Raw genomic sequence first — 22,646 nt, 5'->3', positions numbered from 1 at the left:
TATCATTCCCAGGTCTTCAGAAATGAAACACAATGCCTCTTTGCTGCTCTTCTGTGTAAACAAGGAGGGCCTTGCTTGGAGCTTGTATTGGGACAAAGACCATTTTCTAATTATTCTCTGGATCATCACAATTGACGCAGTGGTTCTGAACAATTGGAAACCTTGGGCAGTCGAAAGCACAGATTGAAACAGATACTCTGTAGTTATAGCTCGAACATTTCAGTGTCCATTCAATCACCTTCGAGTTACTGTAGCCTGCAATTAGGTTCTACACAATGGTAGCTTGCAGCTTAACATCACGACAAGTTTGGTTTCTTTTGGGAGGTAAGTACAGCAAAGATGTCTTGGCTTTGGAGAAGGTTGATCAAGTGCCACCAGGTGGTGAGAACCAGAGAATGACCATGTGGAAGTAAGGAAGCAGCAGGATGATCCAGGGGGAGAGAGACTCTGCCTCAATGTCTCAGCCACAGTTCAGCCTCTGGGTAGCACCGAGCGTCATGGAGGGCAGAGCTCTGAACAAAGCCCGGAATCCGAAATCACCATGAAATTCAATCTCAACGGAGTTTCCCAGTGATTGCCACTGGAACAGGCTGTTACCACGGTATGGCCGAATATCTCTGTGTGGTGACATCTTTTATCTGAGAACAAAAAGACTTTAACAGTCAATGACTGAGTTACACTGTAATAACAGAAGCATAGAAGCATGACTGAGTCCATACAGGCTGAAGATTAAATTCAGTAGTTGTTAACATTTGAAATAACTGTAATCACTGACATGATGTTAACTTCATCTCTCCTCTTTCAGAAAGTTAGAACTTATTGTCTGGAAGGAGGCCATTTGGCCCACAATGACCCTCCAGCTGTTTCAAAAAGATAGTCAGTTTCTAAGCAATGTGTACCCCAGTGAGAGCATGTGTGTGTGGGAGCCGTACCCCAGTGAGAGTCAGTGTGTGTGTGGGACTGTACCCCAGTGAGAGTCAGTGTGTTTGGGACTGTACCCCAGTGAGAGTCAGTGTGTGTGGGACTGTACCCCAGTGAGAGTCAGTGTGTTTGGGACTGTACCCCAGTGAGAGTCAGTGTGTTTAGGAGCCGTATCCCAGTGAGAGTGAGTGTGTGTGGGTCTGTACCCCAGTGAAAATCAGTGTGTGGGAGCTGTACCCCAGTGAGAGTCAGTGTGTGTGGGTCTGTACCCCAGTGAGAGTCAGTGTGTGTGTGGGACTGTACCCCAGTGAGATTCAGTCTGTGTGGGTCTGTACCCCAGTGAGAGCCAGTGTGTGTGGGACTGTACCCCAGTGAGAGTCAGTGTGTGGGAGCTGTACCCCAGTGAGAGTCAGTGTGTGTGGGTCTGTACCCCAGTGAGAGTCAGTGTGTGTGGGACTGTACCCCAGTGAAAGAAACAGAGAATTGGGGTGAACTAAGTGAAGAATGTATATCCTTGAAACAAATTCACAGGATTCTGACTCCAACTCACAAGAATGTAGTCAGTTGCAGTCACATTGAATCGAATATTGAATCTGAGGTAAAGGACTCTGATTGTGATCCGCTTGATTGGAGCCACATTGATAATGGTCCGACAGACTTGCCCCTCTCTGTAGGGCTGCATGGGACTCACAATAACACCCTGTGGTCCGTACAGCTGCCTGTCGCATTCTGCAATAAAGACAAAGATCATTTGGGAAACAGATGTCTGTTCTGGGAAAAAAGCTTTCCAGATTTTCACTGCCTTTTTGAGAGGAAGTGGTTCCCTAAATCAATGCAGAGCAACCTACTTCAGTTTTATCATTGTGTCCATTACCATTACCAGTACCTCCCGTACCATTCCCCACCACAGGAAATAGTCAGTTCTGAAGAGGGGTCATTGGAAGGAAATGTCAACTCTGATTCTCTCCAGAGACACTGCCAGACTTGCTGAGCTTTTTCTGTTTTGGTTTTGTTTTAGTCTTTTTTTAAAGACCCTATTGAAATCACAAACATCTTTATCCCATCGCAGCCTTTTCTGTTATTCTCGAAGGAATCTACAAACCTAAATTATGCAACCTCTTAATCAACTCAAACCTCTGACCCTGGGATTATTCTGGTCATTCTGAATATGCCCTCGAAGGCTTATTTACCTTTTCTATAGAGTCTAGAACTGAACAATTCCAAATGAGCTCTGAGAATGTGTAAATATAACTTGCACCTCTTTAGATAGCGGTCCAATGAAAGTAATGCCCAACTTTTCTGTTAGCCTTTTTCATTAGTCTTTGGTACCTGTCCACGGAATTTTAGAAACATCCATTGGAGAGTGCACAGATCTTGGATTAACCTCTCATCTCTGAGAGCACAGCAGTCTCTGGGTACTGACCTACTGACATTGCAGATTGTCCTTATTACTGACCCTCCCATAGGGGCACTGTATTGAAACTTTTAACATTTAGCAGGAGGTTTAACAGGCTCGATGCTGAGACAGAGTTTCCCCGCGTAGGAGAGTCTAGCACCAAGGTGGGCATTATCCCGGAATGAAGAATTCCTTCTATCAAAGAGTGACAGTGCGGCACTCCCTCAGCACTGACCCTCTGTAAGTGCGGCACTCCCTCAGCACTGACCCTCCGACAGTGCGGCACTCCCTCAGCACTGACTCTCTGTAAGTGCGGCACTCCTTCAGCACTGACTCTGTAAGTGCGGCACTCCCTCAGCACTGACCCTCCGACAGTGCGGCACTCCCTCAGCACTGACCCTCCGACAGTGCGGCACTCCCTCAGCACTGACCCTCCGACAGTGCGGCGCTCCCTCAGCACTGACCCTCTGACAGTGCAGCACTCCCTCAGCACTGACCCTCCGATAGTGCGGCACTCCCTCAGCACTGACTCTCTGTAAGTGCGGCGCTCCCTCAGCACTGACCCTCTGACAGTGCAGCACTCCCTCAGCACTGACCCTCCGACAGTGCGGCACTCCCTCAGCACTGACCCTCCGACAGTGCGGCACTCCCTCAGCACTGACCCTCCGACAGTGCCCACTCCCTCAGCACTGACCCTCCGACAGTGCGGCACTCCCTCAGCATTGACCCTCCGATAGGGCGGCACTCCCTCAGCACTGACCCTCCGACAGTCCGGCACTCCCTCAGCACTGACCCTCCGACAGTGCGGCACTCCCTCAACACTGACCCTCCGACAGTGCCCACTCCCTCAGCATTGACCCTCCGATAGGGCGGCACTCCCTCAGCACTGACCCTCCGACAGTCCGGCACTCCCTCAGCACTGACCCTCCGACAGTGCGGCACTCCCTCAGCACTGACCCTCCGACAGTGCCCACTCCCTCAGCATTGACCCTCCGATAGGGCGGCACTCCCTCAGCACTGACCCTCCGACAGTGCGGCACTCCCTCAGCACTGACCCTCTGACAGTGTCCACTTCCTCAGCACTGACCCTCCGACAGTGCCCACTCCCTCAGCATTGACCCTCCGACAGTGCAGCACTCCCTCAGCACTGACCCTCTGACAGTGCGACACTCCCTCAGCACTGACCCTCCGACAGTGCCCACTCCCTCAGCACTGACCCTTCGACAGTGCCCACTCCCTCAGCACTGACCCTCTGTAAGTGCAGCACTCCATCAGCACTGACCCTCCGACAGTGCCCACTCCCTCAGCACTGACCCTCTGACAGTGCGGCACTCCCTCAGCACTGACCCTCCGACAGTGCCCACTCCCTCAACACTGACCCTTCGACAGTGCCCACTCCCTCAGCACTGACCCTCTGACAGTGCCCACTCCCTCAGCATTGACCCTCCATAAGTGCGGTGCTCCCTCAGCACTGACCCTCCGACAGTGCCCACTCCCTCAGCACTGACCCTCCAACAGTGCCCACTCCCTCAGCACTGACCCTCCGTAAGTGTGGCGAACCTCCAGAATTGCATCTGGATTGTCAGTTGTCCAGATTTTGAGATCAATGCTCTGAAGCGGTTCAACTGAGCCACAGTGATCCTGTGAAATGGATGAGCCCAGATTCTAGCCGAGTACCCACCCCTGTAATACTGTCGAGATGAGACACTACTGAAGTACTGAAGGATGGTTCCACTGTTGTCCGTGTTGGTCCGTTGCCTGATTGTGAGTGTGTTAGTGATGGACGAGAGCTTAAACCCACTCAATGGCGAGCAAGTCTTCCAAAACAATCGACGCCCACAAAAAGACAAAGAGTCCTCTACAAGGAAGAAACCAGAAAAGCCAGGTCAAAATCATTGTACTGAGTGTCACGAAGGCCCTCCTGAAGGCTAGATCTTTCGTTGGGGTACAGTCCCACACACACTGACTCATTGGGGTACAGTCTCTCACACACTGACTCTCACTGGGGTACAGTCCCCCACACACTGATTCTCACTGGGGTACAGTCTCTCACACACTGACTCTCACTAGGGTACAGCTCCCACACACACTGACTCTCTCACTGGGGTACAGCTCCCACACACACTGACTCTCACTGGGGTACAGTCTCTCACACACTGACTCTCACTGGGGTACAGCTCCCACACACACTGACTCTCACTGGGGTACAGTCTCCCACACACACTGACTCTCACTGGGGTACAGTCTCTCACACACTGACTCTCACTGGGGTACAGCTCCCACACACACTGACTCTCACTGGGGTACAGTCTCTCACACACTGACTCTCACTGGGGTACAGCTCCCACACACACTGACTCTCACTGGGGTACAGTCTCCCACACACACTGACTCTCACTGGGGTACAGTCTCCCACACACACTGACTCTCACTGGGGTACAGTCTCCCACACACACTGACCCTCACTGGTGTATGGTATCAGGACATGAACACAAAGATTCTGGGCTCTTACTCTTTGTGCAGTTTAAGGAGCTGGTCAGAACGCGGACAGTAATGACTTCATTGAGTGGTCGTCCAATGGTCAGCAGGCAATCCTTCCCCCATAAACTGGTCAGGTTCAGAGTTCCTGATTCACTGAGAAACAGCTTTCCACAATGACCTGGAATTAGGGAGATGATAAATCAGTGGGCATTTGGTCTCGGTGTATTATAGTCAATCTGCGGCAGCGTTTTAATCTCTGCAACTTTTACACACTTTATCAGCAAGTGTGTGGAGGACTGCATACCGAGGAAGTCAATCTGGATGTTCCCCAACAGGAAACCCTGGATGAATCAGGACATACAGAACCTGCTAAAAACCAAACGTGAGGCCTTCAGATCAGGAGACCCACTCAAATATAAGGAATCCAAGTATGGCCTTTGCAGAGCCATTAAGCCAGCCAAGGACCAATACTGATCCAAACTAGAGACTCAGACCTGGCAACTGTGGCAAGGACTGAATGACATCACAAGGTTCTAAAAAGAGACAGTACAAGATAGCAGATGATGGCATACCTCTCCCAGATTGTCTCAATACCTTTTATGCTCGCTTTGAGCAGACTTTCGGCGGAGAGGTAACACCTATTCCGACAAGTCCTGGTGAACCTATCCGAACCGTCACTGCATCAGAGGTCAGATCAGCTTTCCTTCATGTGAATCCAAGGAAAGTGATAGGACCAGATGGTGCATTCAAAGCATGCGTAGATCACCTGGCAAAGGTCTTCTCAGACATCTCCAACCTCTCCCTGCAGCAGGCCACTCTCCCTGCCTGTTTCAAGAGGGCCAACCTCATCCCTGTGCCTAAGAAGGCTCATGCAGCATGTCTTAATGACTACCACCCAGTGGCCCTAACCTTGGTGGTCATGAAGTGTTTTGAAAGGCTGGTCATGGCATTAATCAACTCTAGCCTCCCCACTACTCTTGACCCACTCCAATTCGCCTATCGGACCAACAGATCCATGTCAGATATCATATCACTTGCCCTTCACTCGTCCCTAGAACACCTTCACACCAAGAACAGCTACGTAAGAATCCTACTCATTGACCACAGCTCAGCCTTCAACACTATTATCCCCTCGAGACTGATAACTAAACTTAGTGATCTCAGACTAAGCCCCACTCTCTGCAACTGGATCCTCAGTTTCCTGACCCACAGACCACAATCAGTGAAGAATGCGGACAATATTTGATCCTCACTAACACTCAACACTGGAGCCCCCCAGGGGTGCGTACTCAGCCCCCTACTATATTCACTGTATACCCATGACTGCATCGTCAAACACCAGACTATTGCCATTTACAAGTTCACTGATGACACCACCATGGTTGGTCAAATCTTAGATGGCGATGAAACAGACTGCAGACAGGAGGTGGAAGACCTGGAAAAATGGTGCACTGAGAACAATCTAGCTCTCAACGCCGGCAAAATCAAGGAACTCATTATTGACTTTCGGCAGGATGTTACTAATGCCCCCCTACACATTAACAGCACAGAGGTGGAACGAGTGGACAGAGTCCAGCTCCTAGGAGTGATCATCTACAACAAGCTTTCTTGGACTCTTCATGTAGACGCACTGGTTACAAAGGCCCAAGAATGTCTCTTCTTCCTCAGGCAGCTGAGGAAATTTGGCATGATGGCAAATACCCTTACCAACTTTTATAGGTGCGCCATTGAGAGCATTCTGCCTGGATGTATCACTACCTGCTATGGCAATTGTACCATTCAAGATTGGAGACGGTTACAGAGAGTGGTGAACTTAGCCCGGATAGTCACAAAGGCCAACCTCCCATCTATAGAATCCACCTACCAGGCCCGCTGTCCAGGAAAGGCCGCCAGCATTCTCAAAGATCCATCCCACCCTGGCAATGTTTTTCTAAACCTCTACCATCGGGGAGAAGGTACAGAAGCCTGAACACACGGACCAGCCGGTTTTGAAACAGTTTCTACCCTACTGTTGTTAGAATACTGAATGGACTCACAAACTCTTAGTACTCACCTCAACCTGTGTTTTTGTTTTTGCCGCTGTTTACCTATTATTTACTATCTATGCTACTTAACTCTGTGATCTCCCTGTATTGCTCGCAAGACAAAGCTTTTCACTGTGCCTCGGTACACGTGACAATAAATTCAATATTTTTTAGATTAGATTACTTACAGTGTGGAAACAGGCCCTTCGGCCCAACATGTCCACACCGCCCCGCCGAAGCGCAACCCACCCATTCCCCTACATTTACCCCTTACCTAACACTACGGGCAATTTAACATGGCCAATTCACCTAACCTGCACATCTTTGGACTGTGGGAGGAAACCTGAGCAGCCGGAGGAAACCCACGCAGACACGGGGAGAACGTGCAAACTCCACACAGTCAGTCGCCTGAGGCGGGAATTGAACCTGGGTCTCTGGCGCTGTGAGGCAGCAGTGCTAACCACTGTGCCACCGTGCCGCCCACAATGTTGGTCTGTACCCAGCCAAAAGAAATGAACGTTTCTGACAAATACACATCTGAAGGATGAGAGATGACTTGATAAGGGTGTACAAGATGTTAAAAGGCATAGATAGCATGGATAGCCAAAGACTTTTTCCCAGGGCAGATATAGCTATCATGAGGGGGCATTATTTTAAGGTGAATGGAGGAGGGTTTAGGCGAGATGTCAGAGGTAGGTTCTTTACACAAAGAGTGGTGTGTGTGTGGAATACATTGCCCGCAGTGAGAGTAGAGTTGGATTAATTAGGGACATTTAAGCAACTCCTGGATAGGCACATGGAAAATAGTACATTGAAGGGTATGTAGATTAGTTTGATCTTAGAGTAGGATAAAATGCATTGAGGGTTGAAGGGTCTGTACTGTGCTGTATTGTTCTATGTTGTACACAGGTAAAGCATTCACTGGTTTGAGGTGATTACATCAAAAGACAAATTTGTACTGACTGCAGATCAAAATGATCAGCTCATGGAAACACTAGTTTCAACCTTCCCATTCACCCCTCCTCTGTATTATTTTATCACGTGGTTAACATGTTAATTTGAATTTAAACTTTTTCAAATTTTAGACTGTATTGTTAACTCTGTATCTAACACTGTGCTGTCCCTGTCCTGGGAGGGTTCGATGGAGAGTCAGAATGGTTCAGGGAGTATGTTGTAAATACGTAATCGGTATCCTTGCCCTCTTCACCCTTTCTGGATTTAGGTGGTTTGGTTCGGTTTGTCACCATCCCATATTCCATCACAGCTGAGCGACTAATGGAGGCAGTGCCCGTGGGGACTGGCTTGGTTGTTGTCAGGTTTGGCCTGTGTGTTGGGCAGGGTCCTGAGTCACAGGGCTCCACTGTAGCGAGCTTTGTCAGATGGTCGCAGAAAGCATCTGCCACAGTCTCTGTTGTTTCCATGTTGCTGCAGATCAGTTGTCGGTTCCGGGTTCCCTGCCCACAGGAAACTGAGCACTGCAAAAAAATTGAACAGACAGACACCCTGAAGCCTGCATTTGTCTATCCACACTTCCCACCTCCAACCCTCCCATTCTCTCACCATACTGACCCATTTGCACCTTCTAACCCTCTCCCAGATTTCTTGGCCTCAAACAGTGGAATCAGTGCAACAAGGAAAGTAGCGTTCTGTTAAACTAGCATCTGACATGGGGATGTTCTTACAATTTCTGACCACAAGCAGCAGAACTGAGCGGTTTGTGCTGATTCATGTTCACACTGTACAAATTGAATGCAATACAAAACTTTTTATTGAATTCAGGTACATGTGACAATAATAAATCAAATCAAAATGACCAGGTTAGACTATATTTGGTGCATAGTGTACTGTTCTGGCCACAGCCACAATACTGGCCTTCAAAAGAAAGCAGAAAATGAGGCTGTGATTCTCTGGACTACAGAAGATGAAGCCATGTTTTGTTTGAGGTCTTTAGGTCATGGGAAGGAATTGGGAGAATCAACTTATAAGGTGCTAAAGAAGATTGACAAATTAGATGTAGAGAGGATAGTTACTTGGGGCAATCTAGAATGAGAGATCATAGTTTTAGGATCACGGGTAGCAGAGTTAAAACAGGGATGAAAACAATTACCTCTTTCAAAGGGTTATGACTGTGTGAAATTCACTCCCCCAGAGTATGGTGGATGCTGACATATTGAGTAAGGAGATGGGCAGGTTTTAATTAATAACAGGTTGAAGGGTTAAAAGGAAAAGGACAGGAAAGTGGAGATGAGGCTGAGATGAGACCATCCATGATGGTATTAAATGGTGGAGCAGGTTTGAGGGGCTGAATGATCTCCTTCTCCAGGTTCTGATGTTTCTATGATAGAGGGAAGCAGTTTCTGTGGATGTGGGCTTCAGGAGAAGGGGCCAGAGACATTAATGTCAGACTGGCTCAGGACACAAGATCAGAAATGAAATAAAAAACTTGGATGCAGGAAATCTGAGACAATCAGAACCAGAAATAGTTGGAGAAACTCAGCTGGTCTGGCTGCATCTGAGGAGACAGAAAGAGAGTAAACATTTTGAGTCCAGGGACCTTCTTCAGAACAAATTCAGAAACACTCTTTGCACAATAGGTGGAAGATGTGTGAAACTCTCTCCCACAATTAACATAGAGGCTACTTCAATCATAAACTGATATCAGAGACCGATCATTTTCGTACATGTGGAGAAAGGGTGGAGAAGGTGATTTACACATCAGCCATGATCATACTAAATGCTGGCTCTGACAGGTCTCTGCCTGTTCTGAATTTCTCAATGTAATCACTTAACCCTGCCTTCCTCTCTCTACCCAATCAGGACACTCACCCTGGACCAGTTCTGGACGTTCCAGCCAAATGGACAATTGCTGACCACACAAGGAACAAGGGACAATGGCTCCTCCAGACCCAAACACAGAGTCTTCTTCACTTCCACATTGGTCCCATTGTGAAACTGGACGCAGGTTACCCTCCTCTTGGCCAGACCGTTCCCACAAACCACAGAACATCGACCCGGCTCTGAAACCAGCCACCTGTCCATCAACACAAAAAAAAAGAGTTCTTCCAGCTCAGGATCCCTGTCATAGAGAAAGCCAAAGATCTGGCTCCAGCTCAATTTTCCCCTTCCATTTTAGAGAACCTTCTGCATGATATTGAATGATCTCATTGTCTCTTCAAATAGAGTTACAGCAAATCCAAATAACTATCGATCTCCAAGCCAACTCTGCTTGTTTTAAAAGAGTTGCATTATCAAAAAATTTATGACTTGAATGTTGCTGTACGATCTGTACCCCAGTGAGACTCAGTTTGTGTGGGAGCTGTACCCCAGTAAGATCAGTGCCTGTGGGAGCTGCACCCCAGTGAGAGTCAGTGTGTGTACAACTGTATCCCAGTGAGAGTCAGCGTGTGAGGGAGCCGTACCCCAGAGAGAGTCAGTGCATGTGGGAGCTGTAGCCCAGTGAGAGTCAGTGTGTGTGGGAGCTGTAGCCCAGTGAGAGTCAGTGTGTGTGGAAGCTGTACCCCAGTGAGAATTAGTGTGTGTGGGACTGTATCCCAGTGAGGGTCAGTGTATGTGGGAGATCTACCCCAGTGAGAGTCAGTGTGTGGGGGACTGTACCTCAGTAAGAGGCAGGGTGCGTGGGACTGTACCCCAGTGAGAGTCAGTGTGTGGGAGAGCTGTACCCCAGTAAGAGTCATTGTGTGTGGGACTGTACCCCAGTGAGAGTCAGTGTGTGTGGCAGCCATACCCCAGTGAGAGTCAGTGCCTGTGGGAGATGTACCCCAGTGAAAGTCAGTGTGTGTTGGACTGTACCCCAATGAGAGTCGGTGTGTGTGGGACTGTACCCCAGTGAGAGTCAGTGTGTGTGGGAGGTGTACCTGTGTAAGAGTCAGTGTGTGTGGGAGCTGTATCCCAGTGAGTGTCAGTGTGTGTGGAAAATGTACCCCAGTGAGAGTCAGTGTGTGTTGGTCTGTACTGCAGTGAGAGTCTGTGTGTGTGGGACTGTACCCCAGTGAGAGTCTTTGTGAGTGGGAGCTGTACCCCAGTGAGAGTCGTTGTGTGTGGGACTGTACCCCGGTGAGAGTCACTGTGTGTGTGGGACTGTACCCCAGTGAGAGTCTGTTTGTGTGGGAGCCGTACCCAAGCGAGAGTCAGTGCATGTGGGAGCTGTAGCCCAGTGAGAGTCAGTGCATCTGGGTTTGTACCCCAGTGAGAGTCAGTGTGTGTGGGAGCTGTACCCCAGTGAGAGTCAGTGTGTGTGGGAGGTGTACCCGTGTAAGAGTCACTGTGTGTGGGAGCTGTATCCCAGTGAGAGTCAGTGTGTGAGGGACTGTACCCCAGTGAGTGTCAGTGTGTGTGGGACTGTACCCCAGTGAGAGTCAGTGTGTGTGGGAGGTGTACCCGTGTAAGAGTCACTGTTTGTGGGAGCTGTATCCCAGTGAGAGTCAGTGTGTGAGGGACTGTACCCCAGTGAGAGTCAGTGTGTGTGGGTCTGTGCTCCAGTGAGAGTCTGCGTGTGTGGGACTGTACCCTAGTGAGAGTCAGTGTGAGTGGGAGCTGTACCCCAGTGAGAGTCAGTGTGTGTGTGGGACTGTACCCCAGTGAGAGTCTGTGTGTGTGGGAGCTGTACCCCAGTTAGAGTCAGTGTGTGTGTGGGACTGTACCCCAGTGAGAGTCAGTGTGTGTGGGAGCTGTACCCCAGTGAGAGTCAGTGTGTGTGGGAGCTGTATCCCAGTGACAGTCAGTATGTGTGGGAGCTGTATCCCAGTGAGAGTCAGTGTGTGTGGGAGCCATACCCCAGTGAGAGTCAGTGTGAGTGGGAGCTGTACCCCAGAGAGAGTCAATGTGTATGGGAGCTGTACCCCGGTGAGAGTCAGTGTGTGTGGGTCTCTACTCCAGTGAGAGCCTGTGTGTGTGGGACTGTACCCCAGTGAGAGTCAGTGAGAGTGGGAGCTGTTCCCCAGTGAGAGTCAGTGTGTATGGGACTGTACCCCAGTGAGAGTCAGTGTGTGTGGGAGCTGTACCCCAGTGAGGGTCAGTGCGTGTGGGACTGTATCCCAGTGAGAGTCATTGTGTGTGGGAGCTGTACCCCAGTGAGAGTCAGAGTGTGTGGGAGCCGTATCCCAGTGAGTGTCAGTGTGTGTGGGAGCTGTACCCCAGAGAGAGTCAATGTGTATGGGAGCTGTACCCCGGTGAGAGTCAGTGTGTGTGGGTCTCTACTCCAGTGAGAGCCTGTGTGTGTGGGACTGTACCCCAGTGAGAGTCAGTGAGAGTGGGAGCTGTTCCCCAGTGAGAGTCAGTGTGTATGGGACTGTACCCCAGTGAGAGTCAGTGTGTGTGGGAGCTGTACCCCAGTGAGGGTCAGTGCGTGTGGGACTGTATCCCAGTGAGAGTCATTGTGTGTGGGAGCTGTACCCCAGTGAGAGTCAGAGTGTGTGGGAGCCGTATCCCAGTGAGTGTCAGTGTGTGTGGGAGCCGTACCCCAGTTAGAGTGAGTGTGTGTGTGAGCTGTACCCCAGTTAGAGTGAGTGTGTGTGGGAGCCCTACCCCACTGTGAGTCAGTGTGTGTGAAACTGTACCCCAGTGAGAGTCAGTGTTTCCAGGAAATTGACAAGAAAATGGAAAATACCACAAACCTTGGTGGGCATGGATGGAGATTACAGGGTTCCCCGTCTTCAGGTTTAGGCAAATGTAGACATTCTTTTTGTGGTACGAGCTGTTCCAGTTCTCCCTGATTTTTTATACAGTACCGCAGCCTTCTCCTGAACCCTCCTCCACATGACACACTGCACGATTCAGACCTGGTCTGCCATCTACACGATGGGTTAGAGAAAGGAAACCTGTTCAGGCCATCAGCTGGAGAAGAGCTCACAGTTGGCTGTGCTCATGATCCATATTCCATGAGGGAAGAAAAGAGAGATTTCATCCCGAGGAATGAGGAAGTAGCTCATTAGAAGGATAGATCAGGAAAGCCTAGGTTATTACTCAAAAATAACTCAGGATAATAGACTTGTGCAAGTTAAATAATGTCCAAGGCCAATATGATGATCCCCAGAATAGACGGTTGTCTAGTGAGAAAAGGCTAAATAGGTTGGGACTCTACTCACTGGCGCTTAGAAGAATGGGAGGTGGTCTCATTGAAACATATCAAATTCTTATGGGGTTTGACAGGGTCAATGCTGAGAGGATGTTTACACTCATGGGACCAGAGGGCACAGTCTCAGAATAAAGGGGCATCAATTTAAGACTGAGTTGAGGACGAATTTCTTCTCTCAGGGAGTCATGAGTCTTTGGAACTCCTTGCCACAGAGCTCTGTGGGGGCAGAGTTATTGTGTATATTTAAGGCCGAGATAGATTCTTAATCAGATGGGGAATGAAGGGTTATGGTGAAAGGGCAGGAAAATGAATGTGTGGAATATCAGATCAGCCATGATCCTGCTGAAAGGCAGAGCAGGTTGGACTGTTTCTGTTTCATGTGGTCGTATGGCAATAATGGATGCTAATGTTTGACCATTGGAAGTGATCAATTATCCGTGAAGCACTATGTATATCCCTAAGTGATGGGAGAAGAGGTAGTACCAATTTGAGCCCTTTAGAAATAATCACTCAAAACCAATATATGTTTGGAATAATGACATAATCAGCAACTCACCGAGGCTTCTTTGACACAACCTTCCAAACCCACAACCACTTCCATCGAGAAGGAAAAGAGCAGCTGATACATGGGCACACCACCCCCTGCCAGTTCCCCTTCGAGCCACCCACCATCCTGACTTGGAAATATTTCACTATCCCTTCACTGTTCCTGGGTCAAAGTCCTGGAATTCCCTCCCTAAGGGCATTGTGGCTCTACCCACACCACTGATTCAAGGTGGCACCACCTTCTCAAGGGCAACTAGAGACAGCCGATAAATGTTGGCCCAGCAGCAAAGCCCATACCTTAAAAAATATTAAAATATGCAGTGGCAGTGGAATCTCAACAGTTTGATGAGTTGAAAATGTAGTTGATGCAACATTGGCACTGGGTTAGAGAGTGAGCGCTGGTGAATTTGTTGTGGGTAGGGGAGTTTATGGGTTTGGTGCAAGATTGTGTGTCAGGGTTTAAGGAGGTTGAGATGGAAGAGTCAGAGGGTGGAGATGGGTGTGCTTAGAGGACTGGCATTTGCAGGAGCTTGGGAGAAGGCAGGTGGAGGTGGGGGGTTAGAGGGAGGTTTGGGGGTCAGTTGATTCTGGCGATTGGGTTTTGGTTTGTCAGTGGGTCTCGGGTGTTGATGAGTTGGCAGGGGGTTTGAAAGGGAGTGATTGATTTTGGTGTCTTCAATATTGGATTGGATGCTGAATTGAAGGCAAAGCTCAAGGACAATTTTTCACCAATGAAAAGTACTTACCGGACAGGACAGGGCTCTGTGTTACAGATCTGTGTTGATGCCGGCCTGAGTGTAATTTCACATGATGAAGGAGGCACCCTTTGTCTCACACTCCTCTCTTCCTTTATGCAGTACACGTCCCTCTCCTGAATCCCACCATCACAACTCACATTGCATGGACCAAATACATTGACTTCCCACCTTGCAAAGAAGAAATAACAGTTATATACACTGGTACAGACAAACTCTGTATCTCTGAATTCATGAATGGTAATTTAAACCAGGTTCTCCTCTCCTGATTACTACTCAATCACTATTGCAATGTGTGCACCTGTTAAACACTCTTTTATATTTCTATTTTTGTTTATATTTATAATTCATTCTCAGGAAGCAAGTATCACTGGCTGGGTCACATTTATTGCCCATCCCTAGTTGACCTTAGGGAGGCATTTCGAGAATTTTGACCTCATGACAGTAAAGGAATGAGAATATATTTCCAAGTTCGGATGGTGAGTGGCTTGGAGGGGAACTTGCATATGGTGATGCTCCCATGGATCTGCTGCCCCTGTCCTTCCAGATGGAAATGGTCATGGTTTTGGAAGGTGCTGTCTAAGAAGCCTTGGGAAATGGGAAGTCTAAACTCCCGTGTAAACCCAGACTAGGTCAGGATGGCACTTTTCTGTCCCGGCAGAGGATGGGATGAACTAGGTTGGATTTAGGACAATCTGAGAGTCTCATGATCACTTTTACTGATACCTGAGTTTTTCTTGCCTAGGAATGTTTGATGTGGCAGTTTGAAGGAAGTGTGACCTTGCTAAGTGAGCAATAACAGTTTCACTTGGCAATGCCATGCTAAAACTTACCGGGGGGGACAGGGTTGAAGATTACACTGCATGAAGCGTGTGTGAGGCTGGAAGGTCTGGTGGCAGAGTTCCTGCTGTGCTTCCTCCCTTGTCTCAGGGTCAGCACACACATACCTGACATCAATCACTCCTGTGGACAGATAACAGCTGTTAGTATAACTTCAGTCCAGCTCAAAAGACTACTGACCTGGCAAGAGAAAACCTGCACAAGGTTTCTCTTGGGTGAGGAGCCTGTGCCTTATTAGTGTTGGGAAGGATGAACTCTAAGACTAAACTGAGCTGCTTGACCTCAGAGATGTTGCAGATGGGACCTGGTGGCAGGGAGCATAAGAACAGCAGGAGGCGATTCAGCCCCTCCACAGTTCAATGAGATCACCAAAGAATTTTTAAATCAACTGGGGAAGAAGGAAAGAACTTGGGGGCTTGTTTTGCAATTAAATAATGGGAGAGTCGTCAGAAGGAAATCCTGATTTTCTGGGAAACTGTTGATTGCATTTCTCTGGCCCAGAGTGACTTGTGTGACAGCATTGTGGGGAACGAGAGTCACATTTAGACACAGTCTGGATAAGAACGGCTGCTTTCCATCAACGTTCTCTGCTAATCAGTTGGATTTGTTTGACAATCCAACAGCTTATGGATATTTTCAGTGCTGTGATTGCCCACAGAGGGTGGAGTGACTTGGATTTCCATCATGATAATACACCGGCAGTAATAGTGATTTAATTTATAAATGACCCAAGGTCTCATCATGGGGCCATACTGGTAATATCACCGGGTTAGCAATCTAGAACTGCAAACTAATGTTCTGAGAACATGGGACCAAATCTTACCATGGCAGACAGGGAAACTTGAATTGAGTAAAATCTATAATTAAAACAATGCTAGTCTTATGGTGACCATGTAAATAATGTTTATTGTCATACAAGTACATCTGGTTCACTAATGTCTTTAGAATCTGCCATCCTTACCTGATTTGGACTATATGTGACTCCAGACCCACAACAATGTGGTTGACTCTTAAAGACTCTCCAGGGAAATTAGGGATGAGAAATAAATGATGACCTAACCAGCATCACTCACATCCCATGAACGAGAATGAAAAAAAATCTATATCCCTCAAACTGCTACAGAAGAGCTGAATAGTTGACACAATCCAGTACAAATAAAGGAAGGGTTCTCTGAGTGGCTCTGTTGTTCAATGCACTGCTTGCTGGAGGCTGGCAGGTGGGACTAGATTGGGTTGGGATATCTGGTCGGCATGGAAAGGTTGGACTGAAGAGTCTGTTTCCATGCTGTACATCTCTATGACTCTATGATTGAGGGACACAGATGAAGGACATTCCTGGTCAGTTCTGGGTTTGGATGGAATTAGCTGATAAACCTGTATGTCTCTGGGTTAGTGCTCCTGACTCTGTCACAGTCAGTCTTCAGTGACTCCTGCTTAGTGTCAACACATGTGTCACACAGGGTTGCACTTGAGGTGATGTCACCTTAGTTCAGTATCTGCTGTGGTAAAAACAATGACTGCAGATGCTGGAAACCAGATTCTGGATTAGTGGTGCTGGAAGAGCACAGCAGTTCAGGCAGCATCCAAGGAGCAGCGAAATTGACGTTTCGGGCAAAAGGCCTTCATCTGGAATCTGTTTTTGCCCAAAATGTCGATTTTGCTGCTCCTTGGATGCTGCCTGAACTGCTGGGCTCTTCCAGCACCACTAATCCAGATTTCAGTATCTGCTGTGCACACTGTGGGGCTTATGTATGAAAATTGGACATTTGCCTGCAATGACCCCTTGAAACGTGTCTACCCTTCATTTCTGCTTAAAACCTCTTTCTCTGACCAACTTGTCACCCTGTTCTAATATTTCCTTATGTAGTTGTTGCCAAATTTTGAGTGATTACATTCCTGTGAAGCATCGTGGGATATTTTACTACATTAAAGGCACTACATAAATATTGATTGTTGTTGAGATTAACAAGGAACAGTCTCCCAGTGATAGTTGCTTCAAGACGTGGGTGATGGGGAATGGGAGCGGCTCTGGCGATGGATCTAGAGAGGGATAGAGGTGGTGAGGAAGGGGTGGATGAGGGTGGGGGAGGAGGTGAGGAGGGGGTGTGATAAGGGTGGGGGAGGAGGTGAGGAGGGGGTGTGATAAGGGTGGGGGAGGAGGTGAGGAGGGGGTGTGATAAGGGTGGGGGAGGAGGTGAGGAGGGGGTGTGATAAGGGTGGGGGAGGAGGTGAGGAGGGGGTGTGATAAGGGTGGGGGAGGAGGTGAGGAGGGGGTGTGATAAGGGTGGGGCGGTGGCGAGGACGGGGTGTGATAAGGGTCGGGGAGGAGGTGAGGAGGGGGTGTGATAAGGGTGGGGGAGGAGGTGAGGAGTGGGTGTGATAAGGGTGGGGGGGTGGGGAGGACGGGGTGTGATAAGGGTGGGGGAGGAGGTGAGGAGTGGGTGTGATAAGGGTGGGGGGGTGGGGAGGACGGGGTGTGATAAGGGTGGGGGAGGAGGTGAGGAGGGGGTGTGATAAGGGTGGGGGAGGAGGTGAGGAGGGGGTGTGATAAGGGTGGGGGAGGAGGTGAGGAGGGGGTGTGATAAGGGTGGGGGAGGAGGTGAGGAGGGGGTGTGATAAGGGTGGGGGAGGAGGTGAGGAGGGGGTGTGATAAGGGTGGGGGAGGAGGTGAGGAGTGGGTGGATGAGGGTGGGGGAGGAGGTGAGGACGGGGTGTGAGAAGGGTGGAGGAGGTGAGGAGGGGGTGTGATAAGGGTGGGGGAGGAGGTGAGGAGGGGGTGTGATAAGGGTGGGGGAGGAGGTGAGGAGGGGGTGTGATAAGGGTGGGGGAGGAGGTGAGGAGGGGGTGTGATAAGGGTGGGGGAGGAGGTGAGGACGGGGTGTGATAAGGGTGGAGGAGGTGAGGAGGGGGTGTGATAAGGGTGGGGGAGGAGGTGAGGAGTGGGTGTGATAAGGGTGGGGGGGTGGGGAGGACGGGGTGTGATAAGGGTGGGGGAGGAGGTGAGGAGGGGGTGTGATAAGGGTGGGGGGGTGGGGAGGACGGGGTGTGATAAGGGTGGGGGAGGAGGTGAGGAGTGGGTGTGATAAGGGTGGGGGAGGAGGTGAGGAGGGGGTGTGATAAGGGTGGGGGAGGAGGTGAGGAGGGGGTGTGATAAGGGTGGGGGGGTGGGGAGGACGGGGTGTGATAAGGGTGGGGGAGGAGGTGAGGAGTGGGTGTGATAAGGGTGGGGGGGTGGGGAGGACGGGGTGTGATAAGGGTGGGGGAGGAGGTGAGGAGGGGGTGTGATAAGGGTGGGGGAGGAGGTGAGGAGGGGGTGTGATAAGGGTGGGGGAGGAGGTGAGGAGGGGGTGTGATAAGGGTGGGGGAGGAGGTGAGGAGGGGGTGTGATAAGGGTGGGGGAGGAGGTGAGGAGGGGGTGTGATAAGGGTGGGGGGTGGTGAGGAGGGGGTGTGATAAGGGTGGGGGAGGTGAGGAGGGGGTGTGATAAGGGTGGGGGGTGGTGAGGAGGGGGTGTGATAAGGGTGGGGGAGGAGGTGAGGAGGGGGTGTGATAAGGGTGGGGGGGGTGGTGAGGAGGGGGTGAGATGGTGAAGGTGGGTTAATGAGGGGGGGAGATGGATGCGATGCCTATTTGTTTGAACTGAGCAATAGCCGTCAGTATAGCATGAACATTGTTACCATCACCTTCTCCACAGCTCGTTGAACAAGATCCCAGGATCGGAACCCAAAGGTACGTGCGCCTCACACTTGGGGAGTCTGGAATGGCTGTGGCATTTGTGATGTTTCCAGTCTCTTTCTGCAGTTGTTTGGATACCTGGAACATTGGTTTGAAAACTCTTTCACATACACACTTTAAATCTAGCAGCTCCTTATTATACTAAAGAAAGCAAAACAAGGCCTATTGTACCTCTTTAGAAATCCATGCTCTTTCTCTATGTCTCTGTATGTTTTTTTCACTTAGAGTATTTTCTCAGTTCCTTTTGAATCTGCTCCCACTGCCATCTCAGGCAGCATGCCCCAGATTCTTTGAGAAGATGATCAGACAGATGGATGAGGGTAAAGCAGTTGATGTGGTGTGTATGAATTTCAGTAAGGCATTTGATAAAGTTCCCCACGGTAGGCTATTGCACAAAGTACAGAGTTTCAGGGTTGAAGGTGATTTTACTGTTTGGATCAAAAATTGGCTAGCTGAAAGATAGAAGATGGTGGTTCATGGGAAGTGTTCAACCTGGAGTTCAGTTAATAGTGGGATACCACAAGGATCTGCTTTGGGCCCTCTGTCATTTGTCATTTATATAAATGACCTGGATGAGGGCATAGAAGGACGGGTTAGTAAATTTGCAGATGACGTTAAGATCAGTAGAGCTGTGGATAGTGACAAAGGATGTTGCAGGTTACAGAGAGACATAGATAATAGGAATGCAGAGTACTGGGCTAATGGTAAGATTCTTGGTAGTGTCAATGAGCAGAGAGATCTCAATGTCCAGGTATATAGATTCTTGAAAGTTGCCACCCAAGTTGATGGGGTTGTTAAGAAGGCACATGATGTGTTTGCTTTTATTGGTAGAGGGATTGAGTTTTGGAACCACAAGATCATGCTGCAGCTGTACAAAACTCTGGTGCAGCCACATTTGGAGAATTGCAGACAGTTCTGGTCACCGCATTATAGGAAGGATGTGGAAGCTTTGGAAAGAGTTCAAAGGAGATTTACCAGGATGTTGCCTGGTTTAGAGGGAAGATCTATTGAGGAAAGGCTGAGGGACTTGAGGCTGTTTGCATTAGAGAGAAGAAGGATGAGAGGCAACTTAATTGAGACATATCAGATAATCAGAAGTTTAGACAGGTTGGACAGTAAGAACCTTTTTCCTCAGATAGTGATGGCTAGCACAAGGGAACATAGCTTTAAATTGAGGGGTGATAGATATAGGACAGATGTCAGAGGTAGTTTCCTTACGCAGAGAGTAGTAGAGACGTGGAACGCACTGCCTACAACAGTAGTAGACTCGCCAACTTTAAGGGCATTTAAATGGTCATTGGTTATGCATATGGATGAGAATGGAATAGTATCGGATAGATGGGCTTCAAGTTGGTGCCACAGGTCGGTGCAACATCGAGGGCCGAAGGGCCTGTACTGCGCTGGAATGTTCTATGTTCTATCACAAAAACTCACTGTGTTAAATACATTCCCGTCCTCTCACCCTCTGGCTCTTTTTCCAAGAAGCGTAATTTTGTTTTCCTGCCGTTGCAAACAGTTTCTCCTTATTTACTGTATTAAACCTTTCATCGTTCTGAATGCTTTGATTAAATCTCCCCTTAACATTTTCCATTCAAAGGTCAACAATCTCAGCTTCTCCAGCTTACTGTGTCTCCGTTACATATTCTATATTTTTGGTAAACATAATTTCAGGTGGATGGTATAACTAAGGAAAGGACTGGCTACAATTGTCCTTCACTTTCCTGGACAGCTATAAAATAATAACTCTTCATAAAAGGTGGGAAGTGAAAAGTTTAAACTGCAGATGGTACAACGGATACTTTCTGGGACAGATACACACACACACACACACACACACACATAGGCATTCTCACACATACATACAATTCACACACCGACACTCACAAGTACGTTCACACACCCACGCACACTCTTACATACAAATAGTGTGTGCACAATTGTCTTATACATACACACATGCACTGACACAAACAGTAAGAATTGTTGGGCATTAATAACTTCAGTTACCTCTGACCAGGGTGTCTGCTCCAGTTCGAAAGGACAGATGCTCACAATACAAGGCGTGCGCCCAGGGGGCTGTGCTTCTGCTGGACACAGAGTCACATTCACTTCCATATTTGTCCCATTAACAAACTGGACACAGGTAACTGACCTCTCAGCAACTCCAACTCCACAGGACATGGAACAGATACTCCAGTTCGAAAATGTCCACCTAAAATTAACAGAATTAGGGCTTAACAGCTGCACTGCAAACAGTGAACCTAAGTCCTCTGGACCTCCATGATCATACTGAACCTTACTGAGAGGAAAGGAGTGATTCCACAAAAGGGCTTCAACAGCTCACGTGAAATCCAGTCAGAAATCCCTTTGGACCTGAAACTCAATAGCTCACAAAACACTCCCAGGACAGGAAGGCATGGAGTTAGATACAAAGTAAAGCTTCCTCCACACTGTCCCAATCAAACACCCTTTGATATTCATTGGTCATATCTTCACTGAATTCTCCACTGTCAACATTCTGGGGGTTACCATTGACCGGTAACTGAATTGGACCAGTAAGATAAACACAGTTGCTACCAGAGCAGGTCAGAAGCTGGGAATCCTGCATTAAAAACCTCACTTTGTGACTCCTGCAGGACAGGGACAGCACGGGGTTAAGTTCCCTTTCCCAGGTTCACTTTACAATGGGAATTCAGATAAATGAGAACCCATGAGAATTCTGGGGGAAAAGGTCAAGTGCCAAAATAACAAGGTTCTGCCACATCCAGCTGCTTCCTTAACAAGCACCATGTCCTCAGATGTACCAATGTCTCACATGCAATGGAACGTGCCGTCACTTCACTCCTGTCCAGCAGGTGGTGCTGTCTAGCTCGGTCCAAACCCTCCAACTGTGAGCAGGTGCCTGTGACAGTGACACATTGCCACAGTTTTCCCTAGTCTGGCTCCATGGAATACTGGGCTGAGCAGGTCAAAGAATGGGCAGCATCACCTTATCCAGGATGCAAACAATACGTGGGTAAGGATCAGAGCTGAGTGGGGAAATGACACATTCTTCATGAAGAAACGTATGAACCATTGAGTAAATCACACCAAAGCACTTCAAAGCACACTCCCAATCTTGGCACCAGGGAGGCCTGGCAAAGCTGGCAAAATTCTCTGCTGGTTGGAGTCATACCTGACACATAGGGAGATGGTTGTGGCATCGGAGGTCAGTCATTTCAGCTCCAGGACATTGCTACAGGAGTTCCTCAAGATAGTGTCCTAGACCTAAGCATCTTCAGCTGCTTCAGCGATGACCTTCCCTCTATCAGAAGGTTACAAGTGGGGACACTGACTGATGAATGCACAATAGTCAGCACCATTCACAACTCTTCTGATACTGAAGCAGTCAGTGTTCGTACGCAGCAAAACCTGGACGATATCCAGGTTTGGGATGAAAAGTGGCAAGTGACACTTGTGCCACATAAATGTCAGGCAATGACCATCTCCAACAAGTAAGAGCATAACCATCACCCTTTGATATTCATTGGTCATATCTTCACTGAGGTCCCCACTGTCAACATTCTGGGGGTTACCATTGACCGGTAACTGAATTGGACCAGTAAGATAAACACAGTTGCTACCAGAGCAGGTCAGAAGCTGGGAATCCTGCATTAAAAACCTCACTTTCTGACTCCTCAAAGCCTGTCCACCATCTACAAAGCACAAGTTAGGAGTGTGTGGAATATTCCCCACTTGCCGGATAGGTGCAGCTCCAACAACACTCAAACGGCTTGACATCATCCAGGACAAGGCAGCCCATATGATTGGCATCACACCACAAGCATTCACACACACCGCCACTGACACTCAGT

At 48.8% G+C, this 22,646-nt stretch overlaps 2 protein-coding genes across 6 annotated transcripts in view; one reads left to right on the top strand and one right to left on the bottom strand.

Moving 5' to 3' along the window:
- rexo4 (REX4 homolog, 3'-5' exonuclease) overlaps positions 1-22,646 on the top strand; it is a 133,441-nt gene that overhangs the window by 32,965 nt on the left and 77,830 nt on the right. The gene's annotated exons all lie outside the window — the stretch shown is intronic.
- Positions 457-22,646, bottom strand: part of adamts13 (ADAM metallopeptidase with thrombospondin type 1 motif, 13) — a 67,221-nt gene continuing 45,031 nt past the window's right edge. The window contains exons 22-32 of one of the 2 annotated variants that reach the window (XM_072566047.1): positions 20,800-21,004; positions 18,741-18,870; positions 15,051-15,180; positions 14,209-14,388; positions 12,456-12,632; positions 9,649-9,853; positions 8,021-8,297; positions 4,830-4,976; positions 3,999-4,175; positions 1,472-1,650; positions 457-638 (exon numbers count right to left, since the gene is read on the bottom strand). In XM_072566047.1, the coding sequence (XP_072422148.1) occupies positions 594-638; positions 1,472-1,650; positions 3,999-4,175; positions 4,830-4,976; positions 8,021-8,297; positions 9,649-9,853; positions 12,456-12,632; positions 14,209-14,388; positions 15,051-15,180; positions 18,741-18,870; positions 20,800-21,004 (1,852 nt within the window). In that variant the 3' untranslated portion in view covers positions 457-593. The remainder of the gene's footprint in view (positions 639-1,471; positions 1,651-3,998; positions 4,176-4,829; positions 4,977-8,020; positions 8,298-9,648; positions 9,854-12,455; positions 12,633-14,208; positions 14,389-15,050; positions 15,181-18,740; positions 18,871-20,799; positions 21,005-22,646) is intronic. The other variant, XM_072566048.1, reaches the window with a different exon arrangement.

This window comes from Chiloscyllium punctatum, chromosome 49 (assembly GCF_047496795.1).
Source record: "Chiloscyllium punctatum isolate Juve2018m chromosome 49, sChiPun1.3, whole genome shotgun sequence".
NCBI lineage: Eukaryota > Metazoa > Chordata > Chondrichthyes > Orectolobiformes > Hemiscylliidae > Chiloscyllium > Chiloscyllium punctatum.
The sequence above is the reverse complement of the archived record's forward strand: the minus strand, read 5'-3'. Positions and strand labels throughout refer to the sequence as shown.